We start from the raw sequence: 27,033 nt of genomic DNA on the forward strand, positions 1-27,033 counted from the left end.
TATTTGTCTTTCATTTTCTTGGTTAGGTTTACAACAAGATATATTTTTAGGGCAATTTTGATTAGTGTCATTTTCTGAATTTTTCTCAACTTGTTTATTTTTTTTTTATAAAGGATGGCTTTTTTTGAGGTAATTTTTTTTATCCAGCCACTTTGCTTAAAGTGTTCGTCAGCTGTAGTAGTTCTCTAGTAGAATTTTTGAGGTCAGTTATGTATATTCCAATATCATATGCAAATAGTGATTCTTTGGCTTCTTCCTTTTCAATATGTTTCTCCATAATCTTCTTTAGTTGTCTTATTGGTATGGCTAAAACTTCAAGCAATATATTCAATAGATACAGAGAGATTGGACAGTCTTGTCTTGTCCCTGATTTTGGTGGAATTACTTTAAATTTCTCTCCATTTAATTTGCTGTTGGCTATCGGGTTGCTAAATATTGCCTTTATTCTGTTTTGGTATGTGGCCTGCACCCCTGATCTCTCCAAGACTTTTATCTTAAAGAGTGTTGGATTTTGTCAAAGGCTTTTTCAGCATCTAATGAGATGAGCATGTAGATTTTTTTCCTTCAGATTGTTTTTATGGTGGATTATATTGATGGACTTTTATTTATTGAACCATCCTAACATCCCTGGGATGTAGCCTCTTTGATCACGATGGATGTTTTTGATGTATTCTTGAATTCAGTTTGTGAGATTTTTTTTTTCATTAACTTGAGTATTTCTTATTCACATTTCGAGTGTTATTCCCTTTCCCAGTGTCCGGGCAAACATCCCCCTAATCCCTCCCCCTCCCCTTCCGTATGGGTGTTCCCCTCCCCATCCTCCCCGCATTGCTGCCCTCCCCCCAACACTCTAATTCACTGGGGGTTCAGTCTTAGCAGGACCCAGGGCTTCGCCTTCCACTGGTGCTCTTACTAGGATATGCATTGCTACCTATGAGGTCAGAGTCCAGGGTCAGTCCATGTATAGTCTTTAGGTAGTGGCTTAGTCCCTGGAAGCTCTGGTTGCTTGGCATTGTTGTACTTTTGGGGTCTCGAGCCCCTTCAAGCTCTTCCAGTTCTTTCTCTGATTCCTTCAATGGGGGTCCTATTCTCAGTTCAGTGGTTTGCTGCTGGCATTCGCCTCTGTATTTGCTGTATTCTGGCTGTGTCTCTCAGGAGAGATCTACATTTGGCTACTGTCAGCCTGCACTTCTTTTCTTCATCCATTTTGTCTAATTGGGAGGCTGTATATGTATGGGCCACATGTGGGGCAGGCAATGAATGGGTGTTCCTTCTATCTCTGTTTTAATCTTTGCCTCTCTATTCCCTGCCAAGGGTATTCTTGTTCCCCTTTTAGAGAAGGAGTGAAGCATTCACATTTTGATCATCCGTCTTGAGTTTCATTTGTTCTAGGGATCTAGGGTAATTCAAGCATTTGGGCTAATGGCCACTTATCAATGAGTGCATACCATGTGTGTTTTTCTGTGATTGGGTTACCTCACTCAGGATGATATTTTCCAGTTCCAACCATTTGCCTACGAATTTCATAAAGTCATTGTTTTTGATAGCTGAGTAATATTCCATTGTGTAGATGTACCACATTTTCTGTATCCATTCCTCTGTTGAAGGGCATCTGGGTTCTTTCCAGCTTCTGGCTATTATAAATAAGGCTGCGATGAACATAGTGGAGCACTTGTCTTTTTTATATGTTGGGGCATCTTTTGGGCACTAATACGCCCAAGAGAGGTATAGCTGGATCCTCAGGCAGTTCAATGTCCAATTTTCTGAGGAACCTCCAGACTGATTTCCAGAGTGGTTGTACCTGTCTGCAATCCCACCAACAATGGAGGAGTGTTCCTTTTTCTCCGCATCCTCGCCAGTATCTACTGTTTTTTGATCTTAGCCATTCTCACTGGTGTGAGGTGAAATCTCAGGGTTGTTTTGATTTGCATTTCCCTTATGACTAAAGATGTTGAACATTTCTTTAGGTGTTTCTCAGCCATTCGGCATTCCTCAGCTGTGAATTCTTTGTTTAGCTCTGAACCCCATTTTTAATAGGGTTATTTGTCTCCCTGCGGTCAGACTTCTTGAGTTCTTTGTATATTTTGGATATAAGGCCTCTATCTGCTGTAGGATTGGTAAAGATCTTTTCCCAATCTGTTGGTTGCCGTTTTGTCCTAACCACAGTGTCCTTTGCCTTACAGAAGCTTTGCAGTTTTATGAGATTCCATTTGTCAATTCTTTTTTTTTTTTTTTTTTTTTTTTTTGGAGCTGGGGATCGAACCCAGGGCCTTGCGCTCGCTAGGCAAGCGCTCTACCACTGAGCTAAATACCCAACCCCCATTTGTCAATTCTTGATCTTAGAGCGTAAGCCATTGGTGTTTTGTTCAGGAAATTTTTTCCAGTGCCCATGTGTTCCAGATGCTTCCCTAGTTTTTCTTCTATTAGTTTGAGTGTGTCTGGTTTGATGTGGAGGTCCTTGATCCACTTGGACTTAAGCTTTGTACAGGGTGATAAGCATGGATCGATCTACATTCTTCTACATGTTGACCTCCAGTTGAACCAGCACCATTTGCTGAAAATGCTATCTTTTTTCCATTAGATGGTTTTAGCTCCTTTGTCAAAAATCAAGTGACCATGGGTGTGTGGGTTCATTTCTGGGTCTTCAATTCTGTTCCATTAGTCTATCTGTCTGTCTCTGTACCAATACCCTGCAGTTTTTATCACTATTGCTCTGTAATACTGCTTGAGTTCAGGGATAGTGATTCCCCCTGAAGTCCTTTTATTGTTGAGGATAGTTTTAGCTATCCTGGGTTTTTTGTTATTCCAGATGAATTTGCAAATTGTTCTGTCTAACTCTTTGAAGAATTGGATTGGTATTTTGATGGGGATTGCATTGAATCTGTAGATTGCTTTTGGTAAAATGGCCATTTTTACTATATTAATCCTGCCAATCCATGAGCATGGGAGATCTTTCCATCTTCTGAGGTCTTCTTCAATTTCTTTCTCCAGAGTCTTGAAGTTCTTATTGTACAGATCTTTTACTTGCTTGGTTAACGTCACACCGAGGTACTTTATATTATTTGGGTCTATTATGAAGGGTGTCGTTTCCCTAACTTCTTTCTCGGCTTGTTTCTCTTTTGTGTAGAGGAAGGCTACTGATTTATTTGAGTTAATTTTATACCCAGCCACTTTGCTGAAGTTGTTTATCAGCTTTAGTAGTTCTCTGGTGGAACTTTTGGGATCACTTAAATAAACTATCATATCATCTGCAAATAGTGATATTTTTGACTTCTTCTTTTCCGATCTGTATCCCCTTGACCTCCTTTTGTTGTCTGATTGCTCTGGCTAGAACTTCAAGAACTATATTGAATAAGTAGGGAGAGAGTGGGCAGCCTTGTCTAGTCCCTGATTTTAGTGGGATTGCTTCAAGTTTCTCTCCATTTAGTTTAATGTCAGCGAATGGTTTGCTGTATATGGTTTTTACTATGTTTAGGTATGGGCCTTGAATTCCTATTCTTTCCAGGACTTTTATCATGAAGGGGTGTTGAATTTTGTCAAATGCTTTCTCAGCATCTAATGAAATGATCATGTGGTTTTGTTCTTTCAGTTTGTTTATATAATGGATCACGTTGATGGTTTTCCGTATATTTTTTTTTAATTATTATTATTTTTATTATTAACTTGAGTATTTCTTATATACATTTCGAGTGTTATTCCCTTTCCTAGTTTCCGGGCAAACATCCCCCTCCCCCCTCCCCTTTCTTATCGGTGTTCCCCTCCCCACCCTCCCCCCATTGTCCCCCTCCCCCCAACAGTCTAGTTCACTGGGGGTTCAGTCTTAGCAGCAGGACCCAGGGCTTCCCCTTCCACTGGTGCTCTTACTAGGATATTCATTGCTACCTATGATGTCAGAGTCCAGGGTCAGTCCATGTATAGTCTTTAGGTAGTGGCTTAGTCCCTGGAAGCTCTGGTTGCTTGGCATTGTTGTACATATGGGGTCTCGAGCCCCTTCAAGCTCTTCCAGTTCTTTCTCTGATTCCTTCAACGGGGGTCCTATTCTCAGTTCAGTGGTTTGCTGCTGGCATTCGCCTCTGTATTTGCTGTATTCTGGCTGTGTCTCTCAGGAGCGATCTACATCCGGCTCCTGTCTGTCTGCACTTCTTTGCTTCATCCATCTTGTCTAATTGGATGGCTGTATATGCATGGGCCACATGTGGGGCAGACTCTGAATGGGTGTTCCTTCAGTCTCTGTTTTAATCTTTGCCTCTCTCTTCCCTGCCAAGGGTATTCTTGTTCCCCTTTTAAAGAAGGAGTGAACCATTCACATTTTGATCATCTGTCTTGAGTTTCATTTGTTCTAGGCATTTAGGGTAATTCAAGCATTTGGGCTAATAGCCACTTATCAGTGAGTGCATACCATGTATGTCTTTCTGTGTTTGGGTTAGCTCACTCAGGATGATATTTTCCAGTTCCAGCCATTTGCCTACGAATTTCATAAAGTCGTTGTTTTTGATAGCTGAGTAATATTCCATTGTGTAGATGTACCACATTTTCTGTATCCATTCCTCTGTTGAAGGGCATCTGGGTTCTTTCCAGCTTCTGGCTATTATAAATAAGGCTGCAATGAACATAGTGGAGCACGTGTCTTTTTTATATGTTGGGGCATCTTTTGGGTATATGCCCAAGAGAGGTATAGCTGGATCCTCAGGCAGTTCAATGTCCAATTTTCTGAGGAACCTCCAGACTGATTTCCAGAATGGTTGTACCAGTTTGCAATCCCACCAACAATGGAGGAGTGTTCCTCTTTCTCCACATCCTCGCCAGCATCTGTTGTCCCCTGAGTTTTTGATCTTAGCCATTCTCACTGGTGTGAGGTGAAATCTCAGGGTTGTTTTGATTTGCATTTCCCTTATGACTAAAGATGTTGAACATTTCTTTAGGTGTTCCTCCGCCATTCGGCATTCCTCAGCTGTGAATTCTTTGTTTAGCTCTGAGCCCCATTTTTTAATAGGGTTATTTGTTTCCCTGTGGTCTAACTTCTTGAGTTCTTTGTATATTTTGGATATAAGGCCTCTATCTGTTGTAGGATTGGTAAAGATCTTTTCCCAATCTGTTGGTTGCCATTTTGTCCTAACCACAGTGTCCTTTGCCTTACAGAAGCTTTGCAGTTTTATGAGATCCCATTTGTCAATTCTTGATCTTAGAGCGTAAGCCATTGGTGTTTTGTTCAGGAAATTTTTTCCAGTGCCCATGTGTTCCAGATGCTTCCCTAGTTTTTCTTCTATTAGTTTGAGTGTGTCTGGTTTGATGTGGAGGTCCTTGATCCACTTGGACTTAAGCTTTGTACAGGGTGATAAGCATGGATCGATCTGCATTCTTCTACATGTTGACCTCCAGTTGAAACAGCACCATTTGCTGAAAATGCTATCTTTTTTCCATTGGATGGTTTTGGCTCCTTTGTCAAAAATCAAGTGACCATATGTGTGTGGGTTCATTTCTGGGCCTTCAATTCTATTCCATTGGTCTATCTGTCTGTCTCTGTACCAATACCATGCAGTTTTTATCACTATTGCTCTGTAATACTGCTTGAGTTCAGGGATAGTGATTCCCCCTGAAGTCCTTTAATTGTTGAGGATAGCTTTAGCTATCCTGGGTTTTTTGTTATTCCAGATGAATTTGCAAATTGTTCTGTCTAACTCTTTGAAGAATTGGATTGGTATTTTGATGGGGATTGCATTGAATCTGTAGATTGCTTTTGGTAAAATGGCCATTTTTACTATATTAATCCTGCCAATCCATGAGCATGGGAGATCTTTCCATCTTCTGAGGTCTTCCTCAATTTCCTTCTTCAGTGTCTTGAAGTTCTTATTGTACAGATCTTTTACTTGCTTTGTTAAAGTCACAGCGAGGTACTTTATATTATTTGGGTCTATTATGAAGGGTGTCGTTTCCCTAATTTCTTTCTCGGCTTGTTTCTCTTTTGTATAGAGGAAGGCAACTGATTCATTTGAGTTAATTTTATACCCAGCCACTTTGCTGAAGTTGTTTATCAGCTTTAGTAGTTCTCTGGTGGAACTTTTGGGATCACTTAAATATACTATCATATCATCTGCAAATAGTGATATTTTGACTTCTTCTTTTCCGATCTGTATCCCCTTGACCTCCTTTTGTTGTCTGATTGCTCTGGCTAGAACTTCAAGAACTATATTGAATAAGTAGGGAGAGAGTGGGCAGCCTTGTCTAGTCCCTGATTTTAGTGGGATTGCTTCAAGTTTCTCTCCATTTAGTTTAATGTTAGCAACTGGTTTGCTGTATATGGCTTTTACCATGTTCAGGTATGGGCCTTGAATTCCTATTCTTTCCAGGACTTTTATCATGAAGGGGTGTTGAATTTTGTCAAATGCTTTCTCAGCATCTAATGAAATGATCATGTGGTTTTGTTCTTTCAGTTTGTTTATATAATGGATCACGTTGATGGTTTTCCGTATATTAAACCATCCCTGCATGCCTGGGATGAAGCCTACTTGATCATGGTGGATGATTGTTTTGATGTGCTCTTGGATTCGGTTTGCCAGAATTTTGTTGAGTATTTTTGCGTCGATATTCATAAGGGAAATTGGTCTGAAGTTCTCTTTCTTTGTTGTGTCTTTGTGTGGTTTAGGTATAAGAGTAATTGTGGCTTCGTAGAAGGTATTCGGTAGTGATCCATCTGTTTCAATTTTGTGGAATAGTTTGGATAATATTGGTATGAGGTCTTCTATGAAGGTTTGATAGAATTCTGCACTAAACCCATCTGGACCTGGGCTCTTTTTGGTTGGGAGACCTTTAATGACTGCTTCTATTTCCTTAGGAGTTATGGGGTTGTTTAACTGGTTTATCTATTCCTGATTTAACTTCGGTACCTGGTATCTGTCTAGGAAATTGTACATTTCCTGAAAATTTTCAAGTTTTGTTGAATATAGGTTTTTGTAGTAAGATCTGATGATTTTTTTAATTTCCTCTGAATCTGTTGTTATGTCTCCCTTTTCATTTCTGATTTTGTTAATTTGGACGCACTCTCTGTGTCCTCTCGTTAGTCTGGCTAAGGGTTTATCTATCTTGTTGATTTTCTCAAAGAACCAACTTTTGGTTCTGTTGATTCTTTCTATGGTCCTTTTTGTTTCTACTTGGTTGATTTCAGCTCTGAGTTTGATTATTTCCTGCCTTCTACTCCTCCTGGGTGTATTTGCTTCTTTTTGTTCTAGAGCTTTTAGGTGTGCTGTCAAGCTGCTGACATATGCTCTTTCCTGTGTCTTTCTGCAGGCACTCAGCGCTATGAGTTTTCCTCTTAGCACAGCTTTCATTGTGTCCCATAAATTTGGGTATGTTGTACCTTCATTTTCATTAAATTCTAAAAAGTTTTTAATTTCTTTATTTCTTCCTTGACCAGGTTATCATTGAGTAGAGCATTGTTCAATTTCCACGTATATGTGGGCATTCTTCCCTTATTGTTATTGAAGACCAGTTTTAGGCCGTGGTGGTCTGATAGCACACATGGGATTATTTCTATCTTTCTGTACCTGTTGAGGCCCGTTTTTTGACCAATTATATGGTCAATTTTGGAGAAAGTACCATGAGGAGCTGAGAAGAAGGTATATCCTTTTGCTTTAGGATAGAATGTTCTATAAATATCCGTTAAGTCCATTTGGCTCATGACTTCTCTTAGTCTGTCGACATCATTGTTTAATTTCTGTTTCCATGATCTGTCCATTGATGAGAGTGGGGTGTTGAAATCTCCCACTATTATTGTGTGAGGTGCAATGTGTGTTTTGAGCTTTAGTAAGGTTTCTTTTACGTATGTAGGTGCCCTTGTATTTGGGGCATAGATATTTAGGATTGAGAGTTCATCTTGGTGGATTTTTCCTTTGATGAATATGAAGTGTCCTTCCTTATCTTTTTTGATGACTTTTAGTTGAAAATTGATTTTATTTGATATTAGAATGGCTACTCCAGCTTGCTTCTTCTGACCATTTGCTTGGAAAGCTGTTTCCCAGCCTTTCACTCTGAGGTAGTGTCTGTCTTTGTCTCTGAGGTGTGTTTCCTGTAGGCAGCAGAATGCAGGGTCCTCGTTGCGTATCCAGTTTGTTAATCTATTTCTTTTTATTGGGGAGTTGAGGCCATTGATGTTGAGAGATATTAAGGAATAGTGATTATTGCTTCCCGTTACATTCATATTTGGATGTGAGGTTATGTTTGTGTGCTTTCACTCTCTTTGTTTTGTTGCCAAGACGATTAGTTTCTTGCTTCTTCTAGGGTATAGCTTGCCTTCTTATGTTGGGCTTTACCATTTATTATCCTTTGTAGTGCTGGATTTGTAGAAAGATATTGTGTAAATTTGGTTTTGTCATGGAATATCTTGGTTTCTCCATCTATGTTAATTGAGAGTTTTGCAGGATACAGTAACCTGGGCTGGCATTTGTGTTCTCTTAGGGTCTGTATGACATCAGTCCTGGATCTTCTGGCCTTCATAGTTTCTGGCGAGAAGTCTGGTGTGATTCTGATAGGTCTCCCTTTATATGTTACTTGACCTTTTTCCCTTACTGCTTTTAATATTCTTTTTTTATTTTGTGCGTTTGATGTTTTGAGTATTATGTGATGGGAGGTGTTTCTTTTCTGGTCCAATCTATTTGGAGTTCTGTAGGCTTCTTGTATGCCTATGGGTATCTCTTTTTTTAGGTTAGGGAAGTTTTCTTCTATGATTTTGTTGAAGATATTTATTGGTCCTTTGAGCTGGGAGTCTTCACTCTCTTCTATACCTATTATCCTTAGGTTTGATCTTCTCATTGAGTCCTGGATTTCCTGTATGTTTTGGACCAGTAGCTTTTTCTGCTTTACATTATCTTTGACAGTTGAGTCAATGATTTCTATGGAATCTTCTGCTCCTGAAATTCTCTCTTCCATCTCTTGTATTCTGTTGGTGAAGCTTGTATCTACAGCTCCTTGTCTCTTCTTTTGGTTTTCTATATCCAGGGTTGTTTCCATGTGTTCTTTCTTGATTGCTTCTATTTCCATTTTTAATTCCTTCAACTGTTTGATTGTGTTTTCCTGGAATTCTTTCAGGGATTTTTGTGACTCCTCTCTATGGGCTTCTACTTGTTTATTTATGTTTTCCTGGAATTCTTTCAGGGATTTTTGCGATTCTTTCAGGGATTTTTGCGATTCCTCTCTGTAGGCTTCTACTTGTTTAGTAACGTTTTCCTGTGTTTCCCTAAGGGAGTTCTTCACGTCTTTCTTGAAGTCCTCCAGCATCATGATCAAATATGATTTTGAAACTAGATCTTGCTTTTCTGGTGTGTTTGGATATTCCATGTTTGTTTTGGTGGGAGAATTGGGCTCCGGTGATTCCATGTAGTCTTGGTTTCTGTTGCTTGGCTTCCTGCGCTTGCCTCTCGCCATCAGATTATCTCTAGTGTTACTTTGTTCTGCTATTTCTGACAGTGGCTAGACTGTCCTATAAGCCTGTGTGTCAGGAGTGCTGTAGTCCTGTTTTCCTCTCTTTCATTCAGGTATGGGGACAGAGTGTTCTGCTTTCGGGCGTGTAGTTTTTCCTCTCTACAGGTCTTCAGCTGTTCCTGTGGGCCTGTGTCTTGAGTTCACCAGGCAGCTTTCTTGCAGCAGAAAAGTTGATCTTACCTGTGGTCCCGAGGCTCAAGTTCGCTCGCGGGGTGCTGCCCATGGGCTCTTTGCGGTGGCAGCAACCAGGAAGGCCTATGCCGCCCCTTCCGGGAGCTTATGCAGCCTCAGGAGTGCCCACCTCACCATGCGGTGAGGTCTCTTTCCCACGGGGTCTGGGAGCAGAGAGAGTCTATGGAATCTTCTGCTCCTGAGATTCTCTCTTCCATCTCTTGTATTCTGTTGGTGAAGCCCGTATCTACGGCTCCTTGTCTCTTCTTTTGGTTTTTTATATCAGGGGCGTTTCCATGTGTTCTTTCTTGATTGCTTCTATTTCCATTTTTAATTCCTTCAACTGTTTGATTGTGTTTTCCTGGAATTCTTTCAGGGATTTTTGTGACTCCTCTCTATGGGCTTCTACTTGTTTATTTATGTTTTCCTGGAATTCTTTCAGGGATTTTTGCGATTCCTCTCTGTAGGCTTCTACTTGTTTATTAATGTTTTCCTGTGTTTCTCTAAGGGAGTTCTTCACGTCTTTCTTGAAGTCCTCCAGCATCATGATCAAATATGATTTTGAAACTAGATCTTGCTTTTCTGGTGTGTTTGGATATTCCGTGTTTGCTTTGGTGGGAGAATTGGGCTCCGATGATGCCAGGTAGTCTTGGTTTCTGTTGCTTGGCTTCCTGTGCTTGCCTCTCACCATCAGATTATCTCTAGTGTTACTTTGTTCTGCTATTTCTGACAGTGGCTAGACTGCCCTATAAGCCTGTGTGTCAGGAGTGCTGTAGACCTGTTTTCCTGTTTCTTTCAGCCAGTTATGGGGACAGAGTGTTCTGTTTTCGTGCGTGTAGTTTTTCCTATCTACAGGTCTTCAGCTGTTCCTGTGGGCCTGTGTCTTGAGTTCACCAGGCAGGTCACTTGCAGCAGAAAAGTTGGTCTTACCTGTGGTCCCGAGGCTCAAGTTTGCTTGTGGGGTGCTGCCTATGAGCTCTCTGCGGTGGCAGTAACCAGGAATATCTGCCCCGTCCTTTCCGGGAACTTCAGTGCACCAGGGTTCCAGATGGCGTTTGGTGTTTTCCTCTGGCGTCAGAGATGTGGGCAGAGTGCAGTCTCTTCTGGTTTCCCAGGCGTATATGCCTCTCTGAAGGTTTAGCTCTCCCTCCCACGGGATTTGGGTGCATAGAACTGTTTATCCGGTAGGTCCCTTCAGGTTCTGGTGGTGTCTCAGATGCAGCGGACCTGCTGCTCCTGGGCCCTCCTGTACGGGAACCCAGAGGCTGTATACAGTTTCCTCTTGGGCCAGAGATATGAGCAGGGGTGGGCAGTGTTGGTGGTCTGTTCCGCTCTGCAGCCTCAGGAGTGCCCACCTGACCAGGCGGTGAGGTCTCTCTCCCACGTGGTCTGGGAGCAGAGAGCTGCTGCGGGCAGGGATCCGAGGGTTTGGGACTCCCACTAACCACCGAAGTGCCCGGTCCTAGAGGAATTTTGCCTCTGTGTGTCCTGAGTTCACCAGTCAGGTTGCTTGCAGCAGAAAATTTGGTCTTACCTGTGGTCCCGAGGCTCAAGTTTGCTCATGGGGTGCTGCCTACGAGCGTCAGCAACCAGGAAGATCTGCACCAGTGTTTCTGGGAGCTTCTGTGCACCAGGGTTCCAGATGGCATTTGGTGTTTTCCTCTGGTGTCAGAGATGTGTGCAGAGTGCAGTCTCTTCTGGTTTCCCAGGTGTGTCTGCCTCTCTGAAGGTTTAGCTCTCCCTCCCACGGGATTTGGGTGCAGAGAACTGTTTATCCGGTCGGTCCCTTCAGGTTCTGGCGGGTTTGTGAGATTTTTATTGAGTAATTTTGCATCAATGTTCATAAGCAAAATTGGCCTGAAATTCCTTAGGTATCAGTATGTCTGTGGTCTCACTGAACTAATTAGGCAGAATTCCTTTTGTTTTTGTTTTATGGAATAGTTTGAGGAGTATTGGTGTTAGGGTTTTTTTTGAACGTCTGGTAGAATTCTACACTAAAACCATCTAGCCCTGGGCTATTTTTGGTTGGGACACTTTTAATGACTGCTTCTGTTTTATAGGTGTTAAATGTTTACCTGATCTTGATTTAACTTTGGTAAGTGGTATCTATCTCAAAAATCATCATTTTATTTAGATTTTCCAATTCTGTGGAGTACAGGTTTTTGATGTAAGACCTAATGATTCTTTGGATTTCCTCAGTGTCTGTTGTTATATACGCCTTTAAACGTAGTCCCTCTGCCTTTTATTTAGTTTGAGTAAGTGTTTTTCTATATTATTGAGTTTCTTAAGAACCAACTCTTTGTTTCATTGAGTCTTTGTATTGTTCCCATTGTTTCTAGTTGATTGATTTTAGCCTTGAGTTTGATTATTTACTCTTGTCTACTCTTCTTGGGTATGTTTCAGAACTTTGATGTATGCTCTTAAGTTGCTGGTAAGAGAACTTTCTAATTTCTTTATGATGACACTTAGTACTGTGAACTTTCCTCTTTCAGGCATTGCTTTCTTTGTGTCCCATACGTTTGGGTATATTGTGCATTCATTGTCTTTAAGTTCTAGAAAGTCTTTAATTTCTTTATTTCTTCCCAGACCCAGTGGTCATTGAGTAGAGAGCTGTTCAGTTTCCATGAGTTTGTAGGCTTTCTGGTGTTTCTGTTGTTGAAGTCCAGCTTTAATCTATGATGGCCTGATATGACACTTGTTTCTGCAATTTTCTTGTAGCTGTTGAGGCTTCCTTTTTGGGTGAGCATATGGTCCGTTTTTAGAGAAGGCACAATGGGATTAGATAATTTTCTGTTGCTGTAATAAAACAGTATGACAAAGTAAAATTATAGAAGGAAGGGTATATTTTGGCTTATAGTTCCAGAGGGATGATGAGTTCATCAGGGCAGGGAGGCATGAAAGGGAAAGAGAACTGGAAGTATGGTGAGCCTACAATATCCACACCTGTCCCACTACCAGTCCTGTACTTCCTACAGTAAGGTCACATGTTCTAAGCCTCCCCAAACATCACTACTAACTGGGAAACATGAATCCAAATGCCTGATCCTGTGAGGGATATATCTCATGCAAATGTATTATGACAGTTATATGGTAAGAAGTGTTTAAACATAAGCTTAAATTCATAAATGTGTAGAAGAAAGATTGAATTGAACTTCTTTTTTTTTTAATTGAACTTCTTTAATCTTATTTAATATATGAAATATTATTTGGGGCTAATTGTGTCAAATGAAAAAGGTTATGCACACCTGCTCAGTGTGAGTATCTAAAGAAAATTTTAAATTCAAGAAAATGTTTACTCTACTATGCATAATGATAAAAGTTTTGAAAAATCTACTTACAAAATTTGCAATGTGAAGTGGTCCTTCATTTCAAGACTATTTGTCAACATCCAGTAACAAACTAGAAGGCCCCAGAGAAAGAACACATAAGCAGAAGAGTTCCCTAGGACACAGATGCAATGCATCATGAGGTATGCAGTTTTCAGGAATCAGCTAAGCACAGCTGGGCAACATTTTACAACGGAAGAGAAACAAAGTCACCAGCTTCAGAACTAGCTGCAGCATGTCACAATCACAACAGGCCCTTTCTGTCACATTGTTGTTAAGGGCAGCACTGTATGGTGTTGCTCTGAAAGCAGGAACAGTGCTGAAGGGAAGGCAACATGGGTCCATGCAAAGCATCCTGGGTTCGGTCAGTGCATGTCCTCCTGCTGGTGGGTGATGCACTCCCTGCTGTTGAGAGTTCAGTAAATCTCTTCAGCTTTGGCTTGAGGAGGACATTCTACCTGCGGCACAGTAGCGTCTCTGTAAACGCACACTGACATATGCACAAAGTAGATGCTTCTGAGTGCACATCTATCTGAAAATGATACTGTATAATAAGTATTTTCTTACATTTATTGGTTAAAAGAAATAGAATGTTTTAGTTGTGTTTTCCTATCTACAAACTTTATACAATATAGTGTGTTGTCTATATAATTATGCAATGTATGATAATTTATAGCCTCTAACTTTACAGTTTATAATTTTAATTTTCTTGCAGATATTTTAAGAACTTAATAATCACTTAATGTTTTAAGGTTTAACAGGAAGCTATTCTATGATAAAAGCCAGTCCAAATAGTTTTTTTTTATACAACTATTTTTAAAAACGTAACAAATGCAGGTTAGAACAGTGTCCTATTTAGGTAACTCTTATAAGGACCACATGTAATTGGGGCAAGGCATGAGCATGGCGCATCCAAGCATATATAGGGCTGGAGGAGCTGAGAGTTCCACGTCTTGTACTGAAGAGAGCTAACACAAACTGGCTTCCAGCCAGCTAGGATGAAAGTACTAAAGCCCATGTTCACCGTGACACACCTACTCCAACAAGGTTCCACCTCCTAATAGTGCCATTCCCTAGGATGAGCATATACAAACCAAATCTAGGAATAAAGGCTATCAAATTTTAATATCTTATATGAATTTTTCTTTGTATTTCAATAGAGTAAAAAAGCCATAAAGAACATCCTTCAAAAATGTACCTACCTACCAGCCCTCGAGCCATTCTTGTACGATGCACCTCCCAATATCCTGAAACATGTTGTTGGGCAGTTCAGTAAGGTAAGAAAAGTAAATTCACCTGTCCACTTGTTGCTTTCCCATTCACTTCTGAAAGAGGGACTGTGGGCTTTACTGTTTAATTCTCCACTCCAGCCCACACACATTAACACAGACACATAGGTTAAAACCCATAAATAACACTAACTTTTCCTGCTTTTTAAAATTATTCTTAGGAAGTACCTAGTATGCCAACACATAAAGCATTGTAATTGATCCGGCCAGATGGTTCACTAGGTAAAAGCATTTGCTGTACAAGCTTGATATCCTGAATTACATCCTTGGTACCCATGGTGGAAGGTGAGAACCTGAAAAATTGTTCTGTGACCTCCACATGTGTGCTGTGATCTGCATGTCCTCATTTATGCACAGTAATAATTATAGTGATAATATAACAATGATATAAAAATTTAAAGAGGTGATTCCCCTCCTCACCCCCACCACTGCAACTTTGCATTGATAACTATCTATTCATCCCCCCCCTGTGTCCTTTAATCTCAGACATCTAGAGCCACAGGAAAGACCTTTATTAAAAAGAAAGGAGAAAAAATTCTAATCCCTGAAATATTTTTCAGAAACCATGTACTTTATTACAGACTCTGACAGTCATTTAGTCATGTTCATTTGTTTTAAAATCTTTCAGTTTGTTTTTTTTTTTATGTATGTGAGCATTTGCTCACATGTGTGTCTAAGCACCATGTAAAGGCCAGAAGAGGGCACAGCTTACTTGGAACTGGAATTATGGATGATTGTGAGCCACCATGTGGATTTGGGAATTGAATCCTTGTCCTCTGCAAGAATCAGTGCTCTTAACTGCTGGGCCATCTCTCTAGTCTTGCAAATTCACAGCATTACTTAAAAATTAAGAAACATGATTTTTTAAAGATAATTTCTCTGATTTCTCTGAGATGACACTACCTATGGACAAGGTTCTGTGTAACCAACACATGTGTGCTCTGTCTTCCTCAGTCCAAGAAAACAGTGGATTGCTCTTTCCCTCTCAGTGATTTGACAGTGACCACATGGTGTAGATATATGTAGAACATTACATTTTACATGGAGAAAGCTGGTCCGTTTTTTTACTTTCATGTGTTTTATATGCTAAATAAGCAGTGGCTGGCTAATTTAGTCACCCAAGAAGGAGCAGTAAGGGACAAGTGGGTCATCCACAGATGTCAGCTCTGGAACAGTCCGTCTACAGTCTAATCTTTAGGTCAATGAGAAAGACATGGTGCTCTTACTGAACTTACTAAACATAGTACTCATTAAACATAGTGTTCATTCAAGTGAACACTGTGAACACTGACCTCCAATGTTGAAGGTTCATGTTAAACAAAAGTCACACACACACACACACACACACACACACACACACACACACACACATACACGGGGTGGGGGAGAGAGAGAGAGAGAGAGAGAGAGAGAGAGAGAGAGAGAGAGAATGTTGGATGGATGGGTTAGGGAGATGGGGAGGATCTGGCAGGAATGTGGAAGAGGAAACATGATCAAATATATGAGAAAATTGAATAGAAAAGTAAAAAATCAATAGAATATGTATGGGTTAGATCACCAAAGTCAAGTGAGTTGAAGATGCTATCTCATAATATAACATCTCTTATATATGTGTCTTTGACAATGTTTGCTGCAAGCAGATGGGATAGCTCCTTAAAGGCTTCTCCCTGTTCCTCCCTCCCTCCTTTCCTCCCGCGCTCCCTGTCTAGGGACTTGCTCTGCCACAGAACTCTATCCCCTAGATCTTGGATTTGTTTTTTGTTTGTTTTTCTTTTTCTTTTTTAAATTGGGAGTCACTGAGTATCCTCAGCTAGCCTCAAATTCCTAGTCATCCTGGCCTGTGCTCCTCTGACCTGTGTGCTGAGATCACATGTGTCTGCTACTTTACCCAGCCAGGGTCTCCTTAAAGTTAGGGCTGCAAACAAATGAGAGGGAGCCCCCAGGCCAATGGGGACAGTTCTGAGTGGTGAGAAGGCATTCGAGAGAGGAGCAGAGGGCAGAGACAAGCAGTGTCACACCATTTGGGATCTTCATTACTGAAACACAGCTTTAGCTGAAGATTGGCCTGGCAAGGAGTAAGATATTTAGGTATTTAGGAGACCTTGTTAGGATCTTGCCTTTTAAGGAGCTTGCCTTTTATTTTTTAGAGGGTGGAGAGACCTCAGAGGGGTAGGTGTATGTAGGCTTCACTCAGGGGTAGATAACATTAACTTTGCTCATTCCATTTCTGAATAGTGCCTTATTCCATTTCTGCACCATGAAATGTTAATATACTTTTCAAAAGAGTGCATTTTACTTCCAATTACCAGCAGATTTGGCTGACTATGTTATAGATACCCTGAGAATACATTCTCCACTAAGTTATTTTCAGTAGTAAAACTCTAACTTGGGAAGAAGAGATGATGTTTTGTGCACTTTCTCTTCAAGGTGCTGCCACACGACAGCAAAGCCCGACGGCTTTTTGTGACAAGTGGTGGACTTAAAAAGGTCCAGGAGATAAAAGCAGAGCCAGGCTCTCTCCTGCAGGAATACATCAACAGCATCAACAATTGCTACCCAGAAGAAATAGTAAGGTGAGGAGGATGGACTGAAGAGTTCAATATTACTGTGGTTACAATTTTTAAATACAGCCTATTTTCATTAGTGAACTGCTGTGAACAGACACCATTAACCATGGTACTTTTTATAGTGGACAATATTTAATTGAGGCTGGTTTACAATTAAAGAGATTTAGTTCATTACCATCGTGGCAGGAAGCATGGTGGTGTCCAGGCAGACATGTTGCTGGAGAAGGAGCTCACAGTTCTACATTTTGATCTGTAGACAGCCAGGAAGAGTGTCTCTTCCACACTGGGTAGAGCTTGAGCATAGGACCTTAAAGCCCACCTCCCATAGCGACTCACTTCCTCCAACAAGGCCACACCTCTTGATGATGTCACTTCCCATGGGCCAAGCACATTCAAACCACCACATAGCCTTTTCGTATTGAGTGTGTAAATATGTAGATTTTAAAATTCTACATGAGGCCAATGTATAGATTATTTCTGAAATCTTTTACCTCATGAAAATTAAGCATTTTTGCAATTCAGGAACTGAACCCAGGGTCCTATCCTTGCCAGGCAAGAGCACCACCACTGAACCCTACTTGCAGCTCAGATTAGTATTTTTAAAAGTGAAGTTGATTTGTAGAACATTAAGACTAATCCTCAGATCATATAAACAAAAAAGAGAATGCCCCTTTAAATAAAATAAAGTTATGAAGAAAAAATGGAATAAAACAAATGTCTTGACAAATACTATAAAGCATGAAAAATGCAACATGCTTATATTTTCTAGATCATTTTTAGAAAATACAAATTCTAGATTTAAAAACTTACATGTTATATATAAACTATAGCTGTTATATATTTGCTTTACTATTTAATAATTAACATTTTTCTGGGATTGTTTGTCATTGATTTTTTATTTTTTTCCAGATAGAGTTTGTCTTTGTGTAACATTGGCTGTCCTGGAAATAGCTCTGTAGGCCAGGCTGGCTTTGAACTCACAGAGGTCCACCTGTCTCTGTCTCCTGAGTGCTGGGACTAAAGGTGTGCACAACCACTGCCCAGCTATTTTCTTTTTAATATGTAATAACATTTATTTTATTTTTGTGAACTTAATGATTTTATAAATTGGAATACATTTTTTCTTTCCATAATTATTTTTATTCACATTACATCCCAATCATAGCCTCCTCCCTCCTCTCCTCCAAGTCCCACCCTCCGCTTATAAACCCCTCCCAAAATTATCCTCCTCTTCTCTTGAGAGAAGGGGAAGCCTCCTCGGGTGTCACCCGCCCTGGAACACTCAGTTGTAGCAGGACTAAGCACTTCTCCCACTGAGGCCCAATGAGGCAATCTAGGTAGAGGAAGGTCTTTCAATGGCAGGGAACAGAGTTGAAGACAGCCCCACACCCTGTTTCAATTGTTAGAGGCACGTCTGTTACAAATGGGGGTTGGGACTTGGTCCAGCACCTGCATGCTCTTAGGTTGGTGGTTCAGTTTCTGTGAACCCTATTGGCCTAGGTTAGTTGACTCAGGTCTTCTTGTGGTACCCTGACCCCTCTGTGTCACTCAATTCTATCCCCCACTTTCCTGAGCGCTGTTTGGTGTTTGGTTGTGGGTCTTTGAAACTGCCTCCACTCAGTGCTGGATGAAACATTTCAGGAGACAGTTATGTTCTATTTGCAGGCACAGCAGATCATCATTAATCGTGTCGGGGTTGGCTGTTCCCTCTGCCTCTGTTCCATCCTTACCCCTGCACGTCTTTTAGACTGGAAAGACTTAGGGTGGGTTGGGCCGGTACGCCCCTCTTTCCACTGGTGTCCTGTCTGACTACAGGTGGGAGCCTCTTGAGTCTACATCCTTCACTGGTAGAAATTTCAGCCGGGGCCATCCTCATAGACTCTTCATCCTGTCTCCAGCTACTGATTTCCATTCTTACTCCCAGCCCTCTCTTGCCCACTTCCCCCTCAACTGCTTGCCATCCCCATACTCTTGCTCATACTCTCTCACACCCTGTTCCCTCTCTCCAGCCACCTCTGATGACCATTTTGTTTCCTTTCTGAGTGAGACTCACTCATCTTTCCTTTGGCTCTCCTTATTACTTAGTTTCTTTGGATCTGTGGAGTGTAGCATGGTTGTCCTGCATTTTTGGCTGATGTCCAATTATAAGTGAGTTTATACTACGTAGGTGCCTTTCTGGCTCTGTGTTACCTTACTCAGAATTGATATCTCAAGTTCTATCCATTTGCCTGCAAATTTCACCATCTCTTGTTTTTAATGGCTGAATAGAGCTGTGTAGATGTACCACATTTTTTTTAAATCCATTCTTCAGTTGAGGGACATCTAGGCTGTTCTCAGTTTCCAGCTGTTGAGAATAAAGCTGCTATGACCATAGTTGAGCAGGACTGGTATAGTGAGGCATCTTTTGGGATGCCCAGGAGTGGTATAGCTGGATCTTGAGATAGAGCTGTTATTCCCAGTTTTTTGAGAAACTGCCAAAGCGCTTTCCAAAGTGATTATACAAGTTTTCACTCCCGTAGACTTTTGAATGAAAACCTACTGATTCTTTGAATTTCCTCATTGTCTATTTTTATGTCTTTCTTTTCATTTCTGATTTTGTTAATTTGCATACAGTTTCTCTGTCTTTTAGTTATTTTGGCTAGGGTTTGTCAATGTTGTTGATTTTCTCAAAGAACCAACTTTTGGTTTCTTCAACTCTTTGTATTGTTCTCTTTGTTTCTAATCTATTGGTTTCAGCCCTGTATTTGACTATTTCCTGCCTTCTACTCCTCTTGGATGTGTTTTTTTCTAGAGCTTTCAGGTGTACTTATATATTGTTAGTATGAGAACTCTGTAATTGTTTTGTGAAGGCACTCAGTGCTATGAACTTTCCTCTTAGTACTGCTTTCATTGTGTCCCATAAATTTGCGCCTTCATTTTCACTGAATCCTAGAAAGTATTTTTTCTTATTTCTTCCCTGACCCAGTGATCATTTACTCAAGAGTTGTTCAGTTTCCATGAGTTTGTAGGCTTTCTGTTGTTCCTGTTGTTGTTGAAGTCTAGCTTTGATTCATGGTGGTTTGATAAAATACAAGGTGTTATTTCAATTTTCTAGTGTCTGTTGAAGCTTTCTTTGTGACTGACAATATGGTCAAATTTGGAGAAGGTTTTATGGTGTGCTGAGAATAAGGTATATTCTTTTGTGTTTGGGTGAAAGGCTCTGTAGATATCTGTTAGGTCCATTTTGCTCATGACCTCAGTTAACTTCATAATTTCTGCTTCCTTCCATCTTGATGACCTGTCGTTGGTGAGAGTGGGGTACTGTGGTCTCCCACTAGTAATGTGTGGGGTTGGATATGTGATGTAAGCTTTAGAACCATTTCTTTTATGAATGTAGTTGGGACATACATGTTTAGAATTGAGATGCCATCTTGGTGGATTTTTCCTGCTACTGGACTTAGAGTAAATCTGGAGAGATCTTAATGGAGGACAGGAAGAATAGTGAAAATTACCTTTGATAGTCTCAGCCTGTTTCTACACACTGGAGATTCATGGTAAGAAAGTATTTCTGAGTATTTATTGGTAACTACGACAAGGAATGGAGGTAAGTTATAAGGGAAGGTTGAGAAGATCTGGGGGGAAAGCCCTAAGCTCAGTTTCATTTTGTATGTATTAGTAAGCATAAACATTCCCCTTTGGTTTTTTCAAAACAGCTTCAGTTTTTTTAAACTTCTCCCTCTTTTGTCCCCTTTACTGGCCTCCCTATTTCCTTCCAAGTTAAATCGAACTGCCCTCATTTTTTCTTTTATGAGGCTTCCTACACCCCTTTCCCAAACTCTTTCTCCCTGCAATAGGAATTTTTCTATTTTCGTGGTTTCTGTGGTTACTTGAAGGTATATTCTTGCATATAAAGGTCTGGAGCTATATATTCCAAAAGACCATTTGATAGGTTATCATAACAATGATTGATAACAAGAGGAGGAAAGGAGTTCTCTGAGATTTATTTTGGTTCTTTGTTAAGAAATATGGCTAAAATCTCTTGTTACATGTCCAAGAAACATGTGTTTCCATTCCACTTACTTCTGTCTCACTTTGGAGATATTTAGTCCCTTAAGCTACAGTCTCTGCAGGTATAAAATTATTACCTATCTCATATCATTAGACTTAAGTGAGAATAATGCTCGGTCAACAGGCTTGTTTTATTTCTTGTCCCTTTTCAGGCACCTCTATAATCTCTTCTTCCTTTTGAGTTTATTATTAGGTAAATTATATTTAATTTTGTAAAAGTATTGGAGATACCATGTAGCCCATCTTGGTTACTCATTTTCACTGTTAATAAGTACAACAAGCAAATTTTATGTTTCATGTCTATAAATGTGTAAATATCCTGAAATAAGATTATTCCGATGAGATTTAAATTATTTTTAGTTGCTGATATAGAATTCTATACTTCTTTATAATGAGAAGGTAGTTTTTCTTCATTAAGTTATTTATTATTCATTTACATCCCAATCACAGCCCCCTCCTCTCCTCCCAGTCTCACTCTCACAAATCCCTCTCTCCATTATCCCCTCCTTTTCTCCCCAGAGAAGAAGTCTCCCATGGGTACCAATTTGCCCTGGCCCATCAGGTCACAGCAGAAATAAGAGAATCCTCCCTCATCAAGGCCTGACAAGGCAACCCAGCTATGGGAAAGGGGTTCAAAAGCAGGCAACAGAGTCACAGACAACCCTGAACTCCAAGTGTTAGGGAATCCACATGAAGACCAAGCTGCACATTTCCTACAGATGTGTAAGGGACCTAGGTTCAGCCCCTCCATGCACTTTGGTTAGTGCTTCAGTTTCTGTGAGCCATATGGGCCCCGGTTAGTTGACTCTCTAGGTCTTTTTGTGGTGCTCCTTATCATCAGATACAATAGGAAAAGTGAGACTTTCTGATGGTTAGTAGACAACTTGATATATTTATGAGCCAGTACTTTGTGATTAATATGTGGTCTGTATAAACTTATAGGGAACTGAGAATGATATGTATGACTTTGCTGATGAAAGTCAGAGCATATTTTCTTATTTGGGAATGCTGGCATCTTTAAAGTCTTGGAAGAGGAAGTGTAGCATTGTAGGGTAGCATGTAAATAAGCCTGGTGAAACAAAGTCAAGTAGGTTATGTAGCTTGTAAAGGAGCCTGGTGACAACTACAGAAGTATTTGTAGGGTAGTTAATTTAGTGGAGACTTTTTATTTTAATGTTAACCACATGTATAATTTCAAGTTTTTTTGGTAGCATTTTTAATAAAACAAAACAGTATAAAGAAAATTTAATGTTTTTTGTTAACTCAAGTATCCAAACATTATAATTTCAATTCATAGTAATATAAAATTGTTAATCAGTTCATATTTTTATAATATTTTATCATTTATATTGCATTTTTAACTCAGAGAGCAGATTCCATTGGAAAATTTGACCTGGATTTAGATTATGAAATTTACAGTTAAAAAAGTGACTCATAGGTTATTCTAAGCCCCACAAGACATTCTGAGAGTAAGAGAGTTTGGAACACTCAGTTGTAAATGGGATGTTCTCCTCAAACCCCTCAGGGCTCAGAGATGTATAAGGAAGAGGATGAGGAACACGCTTATAAGAGCCAACAATGATGGTTAACTCCAAAGACCGTATCTTCCAGACACAACATATTAATCAACCCATGTATGAACTCAACAAAGACCATGGCAGCATGCACAGAGCCTGCCCAGGGTCAAGACAGTACTGTGAGTGGAAGTGCATATAGGCTCCTACTCATAACCAAAAAGCCATATTCAATTTACACTCACTTTCAAAGGAAAAAAAATCAGTGTTTTTCAATGGAATCTCATTGGGTGTATTTACCCCATGGCCCACAGTAGATGGGCAAGACAAAGTGAACTTAATGGTGCTCCTGTAGATGTTTTGTCTCTAAATTCTCGTTTGGGCATTTTTTTTGTCTTATTTGTCTTTTACTTGTGTATTATGGTTTCTGATTTTGTTTCCATGGATTTTATCTCTCCCTGTGTGTGTTTCTTGTTATTCTTCTATTTAAAAGTTCTCTTTAATCTGTCTGGTTGTCTTCTTAACAGAGAGAGAGAGAGGAAGGATGTGGAGTTGGATGGGTGAGGAAGCAGGAAGCATCTCGAAGGAGGTGGAGGAGGGGAAACTGATCAGAACATATTATATGAGAATTATTTTTCCAGTTAAAATAAGAAAACTGTCATCATAAACACATGTAAATGTTTTTGATAATTGTATTATCAATTTCAAAAGGCAAATACAAAGTAATTTAGTTCTGATATAAAACAGTTGCATGGGGTGTTCTTTAGTTTCCTGTGCCTAATGGTTACTATATTACATGATTTGAAAAAAATCATAAGAAACCTACATCTTGCATTTATATAAAAAGTATGTCTCACAATGGAAACATTTATAAGGGACATAGGAGAGTAAATCAGGTTTTAAAATTTGTACTAACTCACACTAAGAGAGAAATAATTGTGAACCCTTAAGTGCAAGACTACTTGGAAGAAATCTAGCACTGAAAGACATTTTTAGGAGGCTATGATGGTTTGTATGTACTCCACCCAGGGAGTGTCACTATTAGAAGGTGTGACCCTGTTGGAGTAGGTGTGGTACTGTGAGTGTGAGCTTTAAGACCCTCATCCTAGCTGCCTGGAAGCCAGTATTCTGCTAGCAGCCTTCAGATGAAGATGTAGAACTCCCCCTGCACCATGCCTGCCTGGATGCTGCTATGTTCCCACTTTGATGATAATGGACTGAACCTTTGAACCTGTAAGCCAGCCCCAATTAAATGTTGTCCTTTACAAGACTTGTCTTGGTCATGGGGTCTGTTCACAGCAGTAAAACCCTAACTGAGACAAAGGCCTTATGGGAAAAACCTTTAAGAGAGCTTTAGATATGTTGTACGCTCTGTTAAACCTTGGCAATGTATACAGATGCTATTGGAAACAAATACAGCTGGTGATTTTTCACATTTAATTTAACAAATTATGGAGGTGATTAGTATAATATAATTCATAAGTTTTTAAGTAGGCATAGGTATAGTTATCTAAAAGAGGACAGAGTAAGACTCTAACATTAGATTTTATCTAGAAACAAACTTTCTAAATTGTTGCAGTAAAAATAAAAAATAGGTGGAACTGGTTCCCACATGTTCTCACTCCATGAGGATCCACTGGAGCCATGTGCTCTGGCTATTTCTCTGCCAGCCACTTTCACACACTGTCCCCTTGGTGGGTTGTTACCATTCCTGACACACACACATCAGGCTGTTTTCTCCGGCTGTTCTAGCATGGCACCATGTCATGTAGCCCCAAGCATTCTATAGCCTAGCATGGCTTCCAGAACTGAGACAGGCTGTCTCTCTGCCTGCCAGGAACTTTGCTCACACCCCCTGTAGCCCAGTAAGATCAAAGCTATAGAAACGTGTAGTTTAACAATTAGATTTATATGTTAAATTCTCAATCTATAATACATTCACAGAATAAATTCATTGCTAAACAATTAAGATAGAAACTGCCCACCAAGACAAGATAAAATTGACCTAGACTACCTGGATCAGAATCATCCTCTCTCTCTGTATCCTCCGTCGTCCTCCTCTTCTCCCTCCTCCTCCTCCTCCTCCTCCTCCTCCTCTTTCCTGTCCTCTTCCCCCTCCTCCTCCCCCTCCTCCTCCTCTTTCTTCTCACTTCTCCTCCTCTCTCCTTCCTAGACTTTTCCCTGCCTACCCTTCCTTCTCATCCAATGATAGGCTTCACCTTATCCTGGACTTGCCTTGCTACATAATTACATCATCCTAGACTAAATTGTAGTTATTTCTGAGTGAATGTTTTTAAAATTTTTAAATTATATTTTTCAGATTTAAAAAAACCTGTTTCTTATATACTAGAATACCTACTAAATATTACTTGATATAGTTTTATGCTTATTTCCATGGTATATCAAGTGATCCTACAACATATTTTTAATATTTTATGTTTATATTTTATGCTAACTTTTATAAAATGTTTAATTTAGAAATATACATTCATATTATATATAAGAAACAATGAAGGTTATTAATACTCTGTTATAATTTTTATTAAAATTATTAATAAAAATCTCTTAGTTATTCTTTTGAAGTAATATTATGGAGCTGGATTACTGGCTCAGCAGTTCACAGTACTCACTGCTCTTCAAGAGAATCCAGGTTCAATTCTTAACACTCATGTGGTGGCTCACAACCATTTGTAACTCCAATGCCAGGGGATCTGATGTCTTCTTCAGGACTCTGTGGGCACAACACATGACAGTTGTGTATAAACATGTAGGTAAACATATACATAAAATTATAAAAAAAGTAACATTACTTGATAAAAACAGTATCTGAAATGAAATTTCACCCATGGATTGAAGGTTTTGCTTACAAAACATTCTAGTTGTCCTTACACATATTTCTTTTTTTAAAAATTATTTACTTTTATTTTATGTGCATTTGTGTTTTGCCTGCATGTTTGTCTTTGTGAGGGTGTTGGATCCTTGAGTTACAGACAGTTGTGAGCCACCATGTGGTTGCTGGAATTGAACTCAGGACCTCTGAACCATCTTTCTAGTCCTGTTATACATATTCTTAAGTGTTTTCCTTTTTAAGTACAGCATTTTGAGTTGGTATTCTTCATAGTCTCTAACCATATGCATATAACATTACTAGAAGAATGTAGTTATTAAGAGCATACATGAAGTTTCACTTATGTTAGTATTTCTTGTGTAGAATCTCTTGAGTCCACCTTTGACATTTTTCCTACCTAATTAGCAAATTTCTTTTCCAGGTATTATTCGCCTGGATACTCTGAGACACTTCTGCAGAGGGTGGACAGCTACCAGCCACAGTGAACAAAGCATATTTTTATTCTCAGTTTCCCAGGAGAGTGTGAATAATGATTGTTTAAGTTCTCTGAAAGTACATTCTAGTGTTATTCAATGTGAAATACCTTTAGATAAAGTTTTCTAAATGTATGTAATAGTTTAAGGTTAGTAGCCTAGTCATAGTCATTTGCATACATAGGAATTTCTCTAAAGATAGACTTAAAAAGACATTAAAAGGTTTAAAACACTTGCTATTGTCCTGCTGAAAACCACAAACAGGTAGCACAAACACAGCCTCCAATTAGATTAGAGATACTGTTCGGCAACACTCAGGCTATTTTGGCCATTTCCTCATAATAAGCACAGACATTGATAACCTGTCTGTGTTACACAGAAGCATCTGGAAGAAAAGAGCTGAAAAATGAACCTGATGAGAGGGCATGTAACCTTTGTAAGGTTCAGATGCTGGTCACATAAGAGCCCTGAACTAATACAGAAGCTATGATAGACTGTTAGGTTTGATTTTGTAAGAATTTAGGCAGTTCTACTCATTCTTCCTGGTGTCGAAGCTCTTCTCCCTCTCCCTGAAGGGTCCCAAGCATTGCAGTTTGGAATCCATGCTCCCTGTTCGTCTTGAGGTTTCATATCCATGATCTGGCCTCAGAGACATAGCATGGAACCTTTGCCCCAGTGTTCCCCTGGTATAGGCTCACATTACCAAATCCTCTAGTTGTGTTTTCAGACGCTGAAGTCATTTGAGTGGAACACACCAGACTCAGACTTTATTCACATTTTATATTAGATGTAGTAATGGGGTCAAAGAAGATTTCAATAAAATGTTAAAAACAGCATTAGAATGGTCCCTTTTGCTTTTTCTATCTAGTGGCTTTTTGATACAGGGAATCTGTCTTTGAACTTAGGAGCCCTTGACTGCAGGCATCTCTGTGTCTTTGGACTTAAAGGGATATTCCTGAAGGTCTCACCTGAAGGCCTGCAGAGGAGGTGCAGGTCAGTCTACACAGCCTCAGCCACAGTGAAGCCTGGCCTATAAACCTAGTTTCACATTTCCTTCTTGGACTTCGTTTGATTTTTCATCAAAAGGAAAGTCTTCACTTGGTCTGGATATTTTTCTGGCCTCTTCGGTCATTAATTTTTCAACACTGTACATCGTCACTGGAGCGCTTCAGACTTCTTTAAGACCTCCATTCTTCAATCTGTTTCTTTTACTGATGTCAAATTAGAATTGCTAGTCGTCACACAGGTAAATGTATTGTGTCATTCTCCTTTTGAGGTCCACAACAATGTATAACTACTACCCTTTTAGGGACCTATACTGCAT

At 39.8% G+C, this 27,033-nt stretch overlaps 1 protein-coding gene across 1 annotated transcript in view; it reads left to right on the top strand.

Moving 5' to 3' along the window:
* Spag6l (sperm associated antigen 6-like) overlaps positions 1-26,545 on the top strand; it is a 94,838-nt gene extending 68,293 nt beyond the window's left edge. Inside the window, 3 exon segments of the mRNA NM_001034960.1 lie at positions 14,132-14,248; positions 16,688-16,833; positions 25,658-26,545. Coding sequence (NP_001030132.1) covers positions 14,132-14,248; positions 16,688-16,833; positions 25,658-25,721 — 327 coding nt within the window. The 3' untranslated portion in view covers positions 25,722-26,545.
* Positions 26,546-27,033: the final 488 nt, after the last annotated feature.

The sequence above is a fragment of the Rattus norvegicus genome, chromosome 11, assembly GCF_021556685.1.
Source record: "Rattus norvegicus strain SHRSP/BbbUtx chromosome 11, alternate assembly SHRSP_T2T, whole genome shotgun sequence".
Taxonomy (NCBI): domain Eukaryota; kingdom Metazoa; phylum Chordata; class Mammalia; order Rodentia; family Muridae; genus Rattus; species Rattus norvegicus.